This window comes from Lepisma saccharinum, chromosome 1 (assembly GCF_977018435.1).
Source record: "Lepisma saccharinum chromosome 1, izLepSacc3.1, whole genome shotgun sequence".
Lineage (NCBI taxonomy): Eukaryota > Metazoa > Arthropoda > Insecta > Zygentoma > Lepismatidae > Lepisma > Lepisma saccharinum.
The window spans coordinates 64,553,633-64,566,220 of NC_139229.1; the positions used below are offsets into that span (position 1 = coordinate 64,553,633).

The following is a 12,588-nucleotide window of genomic DNA, read 5'->3' on the forward strand; positions in this document are numbered from 1 at the left end:
AATAAAGAAAAAAACAAGTTTTCTTTCGGGAAGGGAGATAGATATCAAAAATAGTTACTAATCTGAGAACATCGTCTACAATATAGTGTAATATGAACAAAATATCGCAAATATTATCTTATATGTGGAGTCTCGTGTGCATTTTGTCAAGGTGGGAAAAATTGTATTACGTTACAATGCAATATGGTTTGTTTATTTCAAGAATTTCAAGCATCATTTAATATTCCCTTTTCTTTTCCGAATTAACTTACTGCCAAATGGAAAAAGATGTACAACTAGATCACCAAGACCAAGCTTGTGTTCAGTAAGGATAATTCTGGGTGGACATTGTGTTGCACTGACAAAAAGTGAATTGGCAATATTATAAGTAATGACGTCTTACAAGTGTTTATTAAAGATCGATTGTAAACAAGGTGCTGTGAGAGCAGTACGTTTTAATAGTAAGTGTTTACGGTTATGACGGTTTATTGTAGTTACAAGTAATAAAGGTAAAATTTTAGTATGCCCGAAACGTATTTCTTCAATTTTCCAGGACAATGTACGGTAACACTTTCATACATGGGAGACATTTCTTAAATTTGGTAACACTTTACTATAACACTTTACTATACCAGAGACGGATTTCTTCAAATTTACAGGAGAAAGTACTTACGCAAATCATTTTCTGTAGCGTTGTTCGGGAATGTAGTTTTGATCCATTTTAATGCGAATGCATGTGGTTTTCTACGAAAATCTCTTTCCGACACGCTAAATTGAACGAAAGGAGTGCTAATGGAACCTAACCTAACAGGCCTAACCTAACCTAGTAGGCATACCTCGTCCCCGTGATAGTTCGTGGGGCTATCATGAAGTTTTGGGCTACCCGTGGATGGTTTGTGGGAAATAAGGAACAACAGTAAGTACTCGTTAATGTAAGAAATAGACATTATTTTCGTTAGAAATTCATTATTTCACCTAAAGAAATGTTCCGCAATGCAGAATAGTACGTTAGCAATGTAAAAAATTGCAAAATAAATCATTGATAGGTGTCTCCGGTATAGTAAAGTAGTACCCTTCAATTTTAGGCAAGAATCTACTTACGGAAATGAGTTTCTCCAAGGTTTGCAACGTTCGTTGAGGTATTTTCTTTCATCGTGGAATATATTTGACCGGGAAATCATGTATTTTTCAAGAGAAATTGCTTTCATTTGCTTGCCCTACCACAATCGGATGCTGCGTACATTTGATGACGTAAGCAGCTGTCAGTGTTTCAGACAACTTTTTTTGGTATGACTGAAGATGACCGGACCCGTCTCCCGATTTTTTTCATATTTGGCATACTTACTAATGGAGGCGTGTTAATGACGAATCTGAAGTTAAAATTTGTCGGAAACATCTAGAAATTGCAAAATAATTGCGAACCATTGATGCTAGCCCCACGAACCATTGACGTGTGGTTAGGTTAGGCAAACATAGTTAAAATTTCGGCAAGAGTTTGCAATACCGGACCACTCTCCAATTTATATAAAATTTTGCCTACTTACTAATTTCGGTGTCCTCATGACGTATCTGTAGTTCATATTTGGCGGTCACTTGTTAAAATTGTACATTTATGAATAGAACTTGTAAAATAACCTTGCGGTTTACCACGGAGATTGTCCATACACAGCAATTCAGAACCATCTTTCTTTCGCAATTCATTAATGGTCATCCTTTACGCACAACAATCTGGCTACCTTGAATATTGACGTCAGACGAGGAATGCCTACGAGGTTAGGTTATGTTCCATTAGGATAAATACAAAGAAAAATTAATATTTTTGCTAAGAGACGCGTTACTTTGTCTTGCCTAACATGAAAAAGCTCTCTCCCGTGACGTCAGAACACAATGTTGCTAAAGTGTTGTGCGATAAGTGACACCCATTCAGGGAAAATGGCATGTTCCGTGGAGATGCTGTTCGTATGGTAGAGTTATGTTACTATAAGAAAACATAGTTCATTTCGTTTTCTTCTCGATTTCCATACTCTTATCGCCAATTATTACATGCAGATTCGTTATTAGGAGTTCACAATTAGTGAGTAGGCGAAATTTCATAGAAATTGGAGAGTGGTCTGGTATTGTAAACTCGTTCCAAAATTTCGTGTCGTGGTAGTATCAGGATCTAGAAATTGCAAAATAATTGTGAACCATTGACGTGTGGTTAGGTTGTGCAAACATTGTTAAACTTTGGTGTCGTGGTATTATCAGGAATATATATATTTGCTTGTGAAACAAAAAAATTTGCGAAAATCGATGGTTTCCATTCCGAAAACTAACGCCTTATTTTCGCTTATTTTGCAATATCTACATATTTCCGACAACTTTTAACTTCAGATTCGTGATTTGGAGGCCTCAATTAATGAGTATGCCAAATATGAACAAAATCGGAGAGTGTTCCGGTCATCTTCAGTCGTTCTTTTTTTTTTTTTTTATGCCTGCCTAACGTAACCTATCCTAACCTTATCGGAAATGATTCGTGGGGCTATCGGTCAGCTACCGTGCTTAATGTACAATTAGCACAAGTGATGAACACGATAGTAGGTATTTTTCGGTGAAGGATGTTTGAAACACTGCATGCTCACTACGGTAGTCAAGATTTGCCCACCATATTCTGTGTTCTGGAAGCGAAAAAAGGAGTCAAAGAAATTACTCTCCGTGTGAAAAATTGTGTTTTTTTTTTTTTGTGTAAAAAGCCTAATGGCACCTTGAACTATGTTCTGCAATACACAATTGGTAAGTACGAACCATGCAAAACACAAAATATCCAATTTTAATGTGTCTCCAATCTATGAAACTGGTACCGAAAGTACTTACCGAACTGACTTTCCGTACACTTTTGAAAGGTCGTGGAAGTGTTTTTTCCCGTCGCTTAACTTATTTTGCCGGTAAATCATGTATTTTTGAAGATTAATGTCTCTCCAATGCACGAAAGCTGTTGCCTCTATGTCCCTTCACTACGTGAATCAAGTGTTGTGTGCGTTCGATGATGTAAACCCCGGTGAGTGACTCCAACCACACCATTGTTTTCCAAGAACATGACAATTTTAACTATGTTTGCCTAACCGAACCTAACCTAACCTTGCTGTGCATGTTTCGTGAGGCTATTTATGAATGGTTTGTGGGGCTATCCGTGCACGGTTCATGTAGTTTTCAAACCTGGAAAAAAATATAAAATCAGTAACATGAAAGTAGGTATTTTTCGATGAAGAAGGTTGCAACACTGCATAACCACTGATCGACAACGCTAGTCAAGATTTCTCCGCCATATTGCGTGTAACGCAAGCGAAAATGAACAAACAAGATTAAAATTTCGGTAACCACCAAACGTCTCTAATTCCCTTATTTTCGTATTTTTCACATTGATACTTACATATTCTGCATTCGTAAGGATTCTTCTATTTCGCGTTTCGTTTTTTGCAGGCAAATAATCTCAATTTTCGAAATATGGAGTATTTTTATTTTCTTCGCTTTTGCTTGCGTTACACGCGATATGGCGGAGAAATCTTGACTAGCGTAGTCCATGATCAGTGGTTATGCAGTGTTGCGACCTTCTTCATAGCAACATATCTACGTACTAGTATGGAGAATACGTAAGTATGAATGTGGAAAATAGGGCCACGCAAAGGTTTCAATAGTGAAAAAGATAGCCCCACGAACCATTGGCGCTAGCCCCACGAACCATTGGCGCGTGGATAGGTTAGTAGGGCCACGCAAAGGTTTCAATAGTTAAAAATATAGCCCCACGAACCATTGGCGCGTGGATAGGTTAGTAGGGCCACGCAAAGGTTTCAATAGTTAAAAATATAGCCCCACGAACCATTGGCGCTAGCCCCACGAACCATTGGCGCTAGCCCCACAAACCACTGGCACGTGGATAGGTTAGTAGGGCCACCCAAAGGTTTCAATAGTGAAAAAGATAGCCCCACGAACCATTGGCGCTAGCCCCACGAACCATTGGCGCGTGGATAGGTTAGTAGGGCCACGCAAAGGTTTCAATAGTTAAAAATATAGCCCCACGAACCATTGGCGCTAGCCCCACGAACCATTGGCGCTAGCCCCACAAACCACTGGCGCGTGGATAGGTTAGTAGGGCCACGCAAAGGTTTCAATAGTGAAAAAGATAGCCCCACGAACCATTGGCGCTAGCCCCACAAACCATTGGCGCTAGCCCCACAAACCATTGGCGCTAGCCCCACGAACCATTGGCGCGTGGATAGGTTAGTAGGGCCACGCAAAGGTTTCAATAGTTAAAAATTGGTTTCGAAAAAAATATTCGTAGCCCCACACACCATTCTCGGATAGCCCCACGAACCATTGGCGCTAGCCCCACGAACGATTCACGGATAGCCCCACGAACCATTCACGGATAGCCCCACGAACCATTCATAAATAGCCCCACGAACCATACATAAATAGCCCACGAACCATTCATAAATAGCCTTAGAGATACTGGGCGAAAGGGGGTGGGGTTATAGCCCCCATCAACCTCACATTGAGCACGCCACTGATCCTGTGCACGTCATGTTGTCGCAAGTTCGTAATCAGAAATGATGAACAGTAACTCACGTTTATTTACGTTCTAGAACTGTTACACAGTTACAAAACCGCGTATTTGGAAACACTGACCGGTTGTTACGTCATGAAACGCTCGCAAATATTTGGTTCACGTAGTAGACGGACATCAAGGGAACAGCTTTCGTGCATTGGAGTGACATTAATGTCGAAAATTACATGATTTACCGGCAAAAAAATTTCAACGAGGTGAAAACAAACTTCCAAGACCTTCCTAAAGTATAAATAAACTCATTTCGGTAAGTACTTTCTCCTGTAAAATTCAAGAAATACGTTTTGGGGATACGAAAATTTTACCCAAACAAGAATTACTAGCTATGTCGAAAATTGAGGTTATTTGCGTAAAAAAAAACAAAATGGCACCTTCAAGAATCCTTAGGAATGCAGAATACGTAAGTACCAATGTGAAAAAGAAGAAAATGAAGGAATTTCAGACGTTTCGGGGATACTAAACTTTTAATGTAATAAAAAGTGCATTTGGAGGTTAGTTATTTCCAACAAGCTATCTTTGGAAATATATGTTTGAGGATGGTGCAACGCTAGTTTCTCTTCCGGTACATTTTAATGTATTTCTGCATAACACAATCATCCGTTATTTCACAACTTAACAATAATTTGGATATTTCTGCCCTTACAGATGAAGGTTTGGTTATATATATATGAGACTTTCTGTCTGGCCTGTTGAACACCATAGGAAATTTTAATGATCTTGTAAACTGAAATGAATAAACGTGATTTATTTTCACAGAGTTATGTATACAGCAGCCATTTTATGTACGTTCACTCTACATTGATTCAATTTCTGTTCATATTGGTAAACACATACTGAACAGTCATTCCTATTACTTATTGGGTATTTCTTGGAGAAATATTTTTCGTTCACTGTTATCTTGGATATAGAATACTACTGCCATTTTTGGAATATTTCATGTCAGTTTGGTCTGAATTCTGCTTCTGTAATTTTTTGTAAGCATAGTTCTGGGCAGAGAGAGAGAGAAATCTTACTTCCAATCATTTTGAAGTGCAAAATGACACCACTCAAGATCCATATTTTGCTAGTTCTTGTAAGGAGGGTATCCTATGGAGTTGGTCTGTGGCTTTGATTCTGCTCAGAATTTTCAAGTCGTTTTCTGCACTGATTTATGGTACCAAAGCACAAGCATGTGGCAATGCTGAAAATATAGCTCATGTTATTTTCAACTGCTCCTTCCCTCTTGTAATGGGCAGGGGTGGTATAGTTTAAGGTTTTCTATTCATTCCTATGGAAAACGTTTCTTTATTCACAAGTTTACAGTAGGTCGACCAGGTTTGGAGCCCGTAGAATTACAATTATGCTCGTAAATGCTTTTATGACTACATTATGTGAAATAAATGTTTTGGTACTAATTACACTTTTTGGGTAGGTTAGGATTGTTAGATTTGATTGCCATAATATTTTTATTTTACTTCCTCTCCTCCATGTGTAGAGAATATTCTATGCAAAAATATTGCTTTTGATGGCAGTGTGATTGCTTACACAACATAATTGCTTGCAAAATGGTACATTGTTCAACTTTATTCTAATTACTTTCTCCAAACTTCAAAAATTCTTCCTAATCCTGCTACACAACTTGTGAATTTATTACTAAACATGTCTGTGTTGTCACTGACTTACAGATATTGAACAAGTCAGGGGAATTGGCTTATGGTAATAATAATAATAATAATTAAAAATTCAGGGAATTTCATAAACTTACTCCCCGAACTTGGGGTAAGACTACTTTATGTCCTTTTGCTAAGGAATACGTGTCATCTATCGTTGGAAAGGTTATTGTATAAGGAATTCAACAACGAAAATCCCAAAACGAGGAAAAATTACCTGGAGGAGGAAATCGATAAAAACCGATGTTCTCATTATATGCGTAATTGAACGTACTGAGGAAATTTTTCAATGATGAAGCACATATTTAGGGGTGGAATGAGTGCTAATGGAACCTAACCTCGTAGGCATACCTCGTCCCCGTGAATAGTTCGAGGGGCTACCCCTGAATGGTTTGTGGGACTATCACGAACAGAAAGTGTAAAAAGAAAACTGTACTTAACCGAAGAGCAAGCTTGCTGTCTGCAAGCACGGTTTTGAACGATGCACTAAATTATTAATGGGAATAAACGTATTTTACACTATCTACAAGTTTTTGGAATCTGTTCTTCTTCACGCACCATATACACGCACAACGCACCGTGAACACAAAGAAGCAATCACCACGCAGAACGCAAACTAGCAAAGCACACACATTCACAACGCGGACACAAAGACGAGTCTGCAGTGTTGTTAACTCCCATCGGTTACCACCAAAAGGCAATAAGGATGTAAAGTAGAATCTAGCCAAACTTGCGAAAGTCAAGATAATATCAGCTCACCTTTACAAAATTTATCATTTCTATGAAATTTTGCCTTCTTATAAAGTGTATCAGACTAATAGGCACTGAGGATATGGAAGGAGGAGGGAAGTATTTTGCTGCAGATTAATGCCATTTTTTTTTTTCAAATTTTCTTTTAAGACTGTTACAAATTTGCATTATGATTTTCATGAAATTTCACAATGATTACACAAAGGGTTTCTCTCAAACTTAGTACAATCCATGGAAGAGGCAGAAAGTTCTTCCCTGCAGTTTCAGGTTGTTTTGGAAAAAAAATATAAAAATATCCTCAGGACTATGGTATAAATGTGCCATTCTGAATCAACTGCTAACAGTGAACATAACTCATTGAATAATCTATTCTTTGAATTAGGTGGCAGAATGTGGGAAGAAGAAACATCAATTTCTTATCACATTTCTGCGTTTTATACACTAGTTCTTGAGCTAATGCATTTTTCTTCAGGAATACTGTTTTTCTTTCATTTTCTGCTAACATAGGCTTCTTGTTTCAGTTGATGGGACATATTGCTTAACATGTGGTTCTGATAAGAAGGTAAAGTTATGGAATCCACACCGGTCTCTCATGCTGAAAACATATGGTGGACATGGCAATGAAGTCCTTGATGCCTGTGGTTCATGTGACAATAGGTAACAATTGTACTTTTATAGTTACGTCCATCACTGTAGATTGTGAGTAAAACTGTATGAAATTTTGGTCATCCTGATATAAAAATGGGAATGTTCCATGAAAAACCTGAATGGTTCATGCACCTCTTGAATTAATGTAACTGTGAGTTTTGATTTGAAACATAAACTGCATATTTAATAGCGGCGCTCCAGATTAATCTTTACATTATTAATATCTGCCAATATAGGCATATTGGTAAAATTACCAATCCAATATCTGAAAAAATCATGTAATTTATTGCAAAATTCCAGTTTTGTCATTATTTTTATATTTACAAACATATAATTCAAATGCACTAGTTTCATAAAGTATATGTCTAAATACACCAATTCTTTCTCAAAGCAAAACCCATTACATTCGCCGTGTTACATACAAAGTGGTTGGAATTAAAGTTCACCTTCTCAGAGCTTTCTGAGGCCCATTTGAATCAACAGACTATGGGAAAGAGAAAAAGGAGCAAGTTTTTGCAACTAGGTGAAAATGTGCTGCTAAATTAATGATGATAACCAGAAGTTGGACATGAGAAACTTTATTTTCAGTTGATGTCAGAACAGTAGTGTTCAGTGGTCATATGAAGCATTTCCCAATGAATGGCAGTGACTGACATGCCGTTCTATGCTGACTCAGCTCTGGCAAGTCCAATGTCCCTGATAAACACAATCTTTCAGAGATCACATGGGTTCGTCTGGAAAAAGGGGCAGTCAAGCACCTGGAAAACCTCTGGGGTTGACAAAATCATAGCGAAATTTGGCACGAAGCAGGCCCTTCACTTGTTGACCAACATGCAGCGATGTTCCATCTTGCATTAAGACAGTAGTCTCTAAACATTCTTGTTCTTCCCTAAAGAAATGATGATCAAGGCAGACTGCTTTTCTGATACTGATTTATTGTATTTGATTCAGTAGCAGGATTTTATCTACACTGAAAAAGGTTTCAGTCACATTTCCACCTGGAGGTAAAATTTTGCACTAATTTATCAGTGATATTCACTTCCCTATGGTCTGCAAACCACATTTCACCACAATCCACTTCATTGAACAGGCTTCAGATGGTTATGAGTAGGGGAACTTTAATTCTAACCACCTTGTACATTAGAAAGGTTTGTATTCTTCAAGGAAAATTTGCAACATTTGAATTAATTTTCAGCCAGATTGTATCATGTGCAGCAGATAAGTCTACAATTTTATGGGATGTAACCAGTGGTGTACCTCTTCGACGTTTTCGTGGGCATGCAAGCAAAGTTACTTGTGTTCGATTCAATGAGGAATCGACAGTGGCAGTATCAGGCTCTCATGACAACTCTGTTATGTGCTGGGATTGTAAAAGTCGTAGCAATGCACCCATACAAGTAAGTTCTATTTAAGTATATTCCTAATCTTTCATGTCCGATTATATGCATTTGCCAACATTTTGTTTCCAATTTGCATTTATGCAACTTCATGTGCCAAGTTTAAAGTTGTTTTTTTTAAATTGATTTTTGTTATTTAATGTTGCTCTTCTGCCACTTTTGATTAATTTTGACAAAAAATTAATGATGTTGCCAAGGCCAGGATTCAAACCTGGGTCATGTTGTATCATGCTGTGCTAAGCACTTTACCATGAAGGTTGCTAAATAGAAAGTTGAGAGTGACATGTAACCAACATTTCTTACTACCTTGTAGTGCATTAAGTCTTGATGTCAAACTTCTTAGTGGTTTGCTTGATGTTAACCTAAAGTGAATTATTATGTACTACATGTGTATAAATGATTGCAGTTAGATGGAAAAACCTGCAGAGGTTATTTTTGTATGTCCTATAAGGGTTTGAGCGCTTGAAATGAGTTTTGTTGGTGTTTCTGCACACATCATAATACCAGTTTGTTCGTTCCATGATTGTTGCATGTTGCTGTCTATTACAACCAACACGTTCTTTGGGGGCTAGCAGTTCCAACAGAGAAGGTTTGGGGTAGCAGCACAAACACGGAATCCTTCACTTACTGCCAAAGAAAAGATCATATGGGGTTAAGTCAGGAGAGCGTAGATGCCAAGAAATGACCTGTTGTGTATGCACTCAACTGTTTCTTCTGGGGTGTATGACCCGTGATTCCCTTTAGGGAAGCATCTCTCAGATTTCAACTGCCGATATTGTAGAGTTGCCATGCTGTGGAATCTTTCTCAAATATCATTCAATAATGATAATAAGCTAGCCACACTGTGCCTGGCTAGCTTGTGTGAATCCCAAGGATGCAAAATGCCTTCCAACTGTCACAATTTTACAACTCCGATGTTGTAGTGGTGTAAGGTGGAAACACATCACTGCCAGGCTATTCAAATGAAACTTGCTGTATATAATAAACTCTAAACTGTACATCTCTAATAATACTCGTGCAAAAAATTCAAGAAAACCACTGCAATAATTTGTAATCACCCTGTACATTTCTTTCATTTAATTTTGAACAAAGATGTCAATGTCACTACCATATTTCAGGTACTAAGGGATGCAAAGGACAGCATTACTAGTATTCAAGTAACAAATTATGAGATTCTGACTGCATCTGTTGATTGTAAAGTGCGAAGATATGATCTGCGTACTGGAGAACTTATTTCAGATTTTGTTGGAGGTAAGAGAAAGCACAAACCTTTTTCTTCTTTTTCACAAGTTAATACAAGTAAGTGGCTGTAAACAATATGGACACAGCTCGCATATAATTCAGAATTGATATCAGACTTTTCAGACCAAAATTGCTCAATAAACTTCATTTTTTTGTTATTTAGAATTGATGACAAGACATTCACAAAGAAACCCAAGCCAAGATCGGAATCACACCCATGACATTTGGTGGCAAGATTGAAAGTTGACCACTTAACATGCTCGAACAATGAGGCAGCTACAATATTTTACAATCGTAACAGTTCATTATTAACATTTAGATCATAAATGTTTTCAGCATGTCTTCAACTTTATATCAAAACACAAAGTAATATTCAAAAGATGACAATGTTATTGAATACTCTCAAATTGTTACCAGCTGTATAAGGATTATTCTCCAGTTATTTAATCTTTTAAAGGAGGAAGTTTTCATCCAATTCACAGAACTTTTTATAATCACATTTTTCCCATGTACAACTCTGGAAATGGTTCATGAGTAGCATATCTGTGATTTAACTTTAGAGTATGAAACTCATCAGGCAGCAATAACACTTTTGCATTGTTAATACTGATGAATTTAGGCTGACTGACCTTTACAAAGGGGGCCCCACCGTAGCCAAATGGTTAGAGCTCCCACCTTTGGTGCAAGCTGTTTCAGGTTTCATTCCTGGTGGGAGCTCCCCAAAATTTTGATGTTGACCTAGCACTGTGAGAACAATTAGGGGGAGGGGGGGCTATTTAAAATTAAAACACAGCAGGTTCTGGTCTCGAAAGCCAGATAACAGCAGTGATGGGGGCTTGATACGTTGATCATTCATCACCCTATGAAAAAGCTGCTTGGAAGGCCCAAGCCCTTAAAGGGCTTTTGCGTGCAGTCATAATAAACCTAACGTGTCCCTTCCTTCAGCCTGACACAAGAATATTACATGAGTAGTAAGGATGAGTAATCATTTAAGTAATTGTACTATTTTAGATTATATCCGTGGTTTTGTAACTAGTTGCATATTCTCATTTCCAGAACCAATAACCTGTGCAAGTTTTACCAGAGACAGCCAGTGTGTTCTCCTGAGCTGTGCTGATGACACGGTAAAATTACTGGACAAAGACACAGGAGAATTACTTAATGAGTAAGTCAGTACAATCAAGCGACAAGAATTGTGAATGCTAATGATATATGTTAATTTTGTTTTGGCGATGTATTACACTTGCAGTGTGCGGACAATTCTGTAAACAGAAATTAGAAAAATTAAAAGTTGACATTTCACTGGACCTTCACTCCAGTATTGTGAAAATATTTTTTTTGGAAACAAGAATTATTATTTTTTTAAAAGGTTTAGAATTGGTCATGCTAAGCCTTAAGGTGGAAAAGTACACATACGTAATACTTTGCAATATGCATTTAAAAAGCTGATTGGCAGGCCTTGACCCTCAAAGAGCTGTTGCCCCAGGTAGTATTGATAAAATTTGATTGTTAAATCACCTGTTACTTTCTGGTTCAAATACTGAATAATAGTGCCAGATTTGTAAATTTTAGGTTTTGTGATTCATTAATGTTTTTTTTTTTTTATATTCCAGGTATTCTGGGCATCAAAGTAAAGATTATTGCTTGGAGAGTTGTGTTGATTATAAAGACATTACAGTGTTCTCAGGATCAACTGATGGGTCAGTGTGGTGTTATAATTTGGTCAGTGGAAATGTTACGTGTCATTTGAAACAGGAAGGAAGTAAAGTTATTCATTCTCTCAGTTCACATCCTTCAGAGAATTACCTATTGACTGCAGGAGAAAGCGACATTCATATGTGGGGACCAGAGCCACCAGCTGAAGAGGAGAAATGAAATAAATTTTGTGTGATCTTATTTATACTACACAGCACATGCACGAGATTTTATGAAATATATATATATTTATGTAAATTGATTTGCATCTTCATTTGTATATTTGATTGTTTTGGTTTATTTTACTTCGCTTTTCTGCCACTTTTGGCTAATCGTGAGGATGAGTGATGATCTGGTGAAATTGATGAAGGGAGATTCACAAAGAACACCCATGCCCAGCCTGGAATTTGAACCCAGGATCCCTGGCATTGTAGTATGCTGTGTTAACTACTTTATCATGGGAGGTCAGCACTATTGATCACAGTTGAATACAAATGTACATGTGCTAGAATTGATCACCATAGTTCAAAAAATTTGTAGGTTCAATAATTAAAATGGAAACATGTTAGTACATCTTTGGATACAAACTTCCTCCAGATAAATAGTAGATTCAGGAAATATAAAT

At 37.4% G+C, this 12,588-nt stretch overlaps 1 protein-coding gene across 2 annotated transcripts; it reads left to right on the top strand.

The window, feature by feature from the left end:
* The first annotated feature begins 81 nt into the window (after window positions 1-81).
* LOC146001927 (WD repeat domain-containing protein 83) lies at window positions 82-12,204 on the top strand. Of its 2 annotated transcripts, none has more exons than XM_083139731.1 (6): window positions 82-151; window positions 7,503-7,638; window positions 8,825-9,026; window positions 10,145-10,277; window positions 11,325-11,433; window positions 11,882-12,204. In XM_083139731.1, exons 2-6 carry the CDS (start codon window positions 7,574-7,576, stop codon window positions 12,141-12,143), a joined length of 771 nt encoding a protein of 256 aa, XP_082995857.1. In that variant the 5' UTR covers window positions 82-151; window positions 7,503-7,573; the 3' UTR covers window positions 12,144-12,204. The 2 variants fall into 2 exon arrangements, with proteins under 2 accessions (XP_082995857.1, XP_082995806.1); XM_083139680.1 differs by lacking the exon at window positions 82-151 and adding an exon at window positions 183-440.
* Window positions 12,205-12,588: the final 384 nt, after the last annotated feature.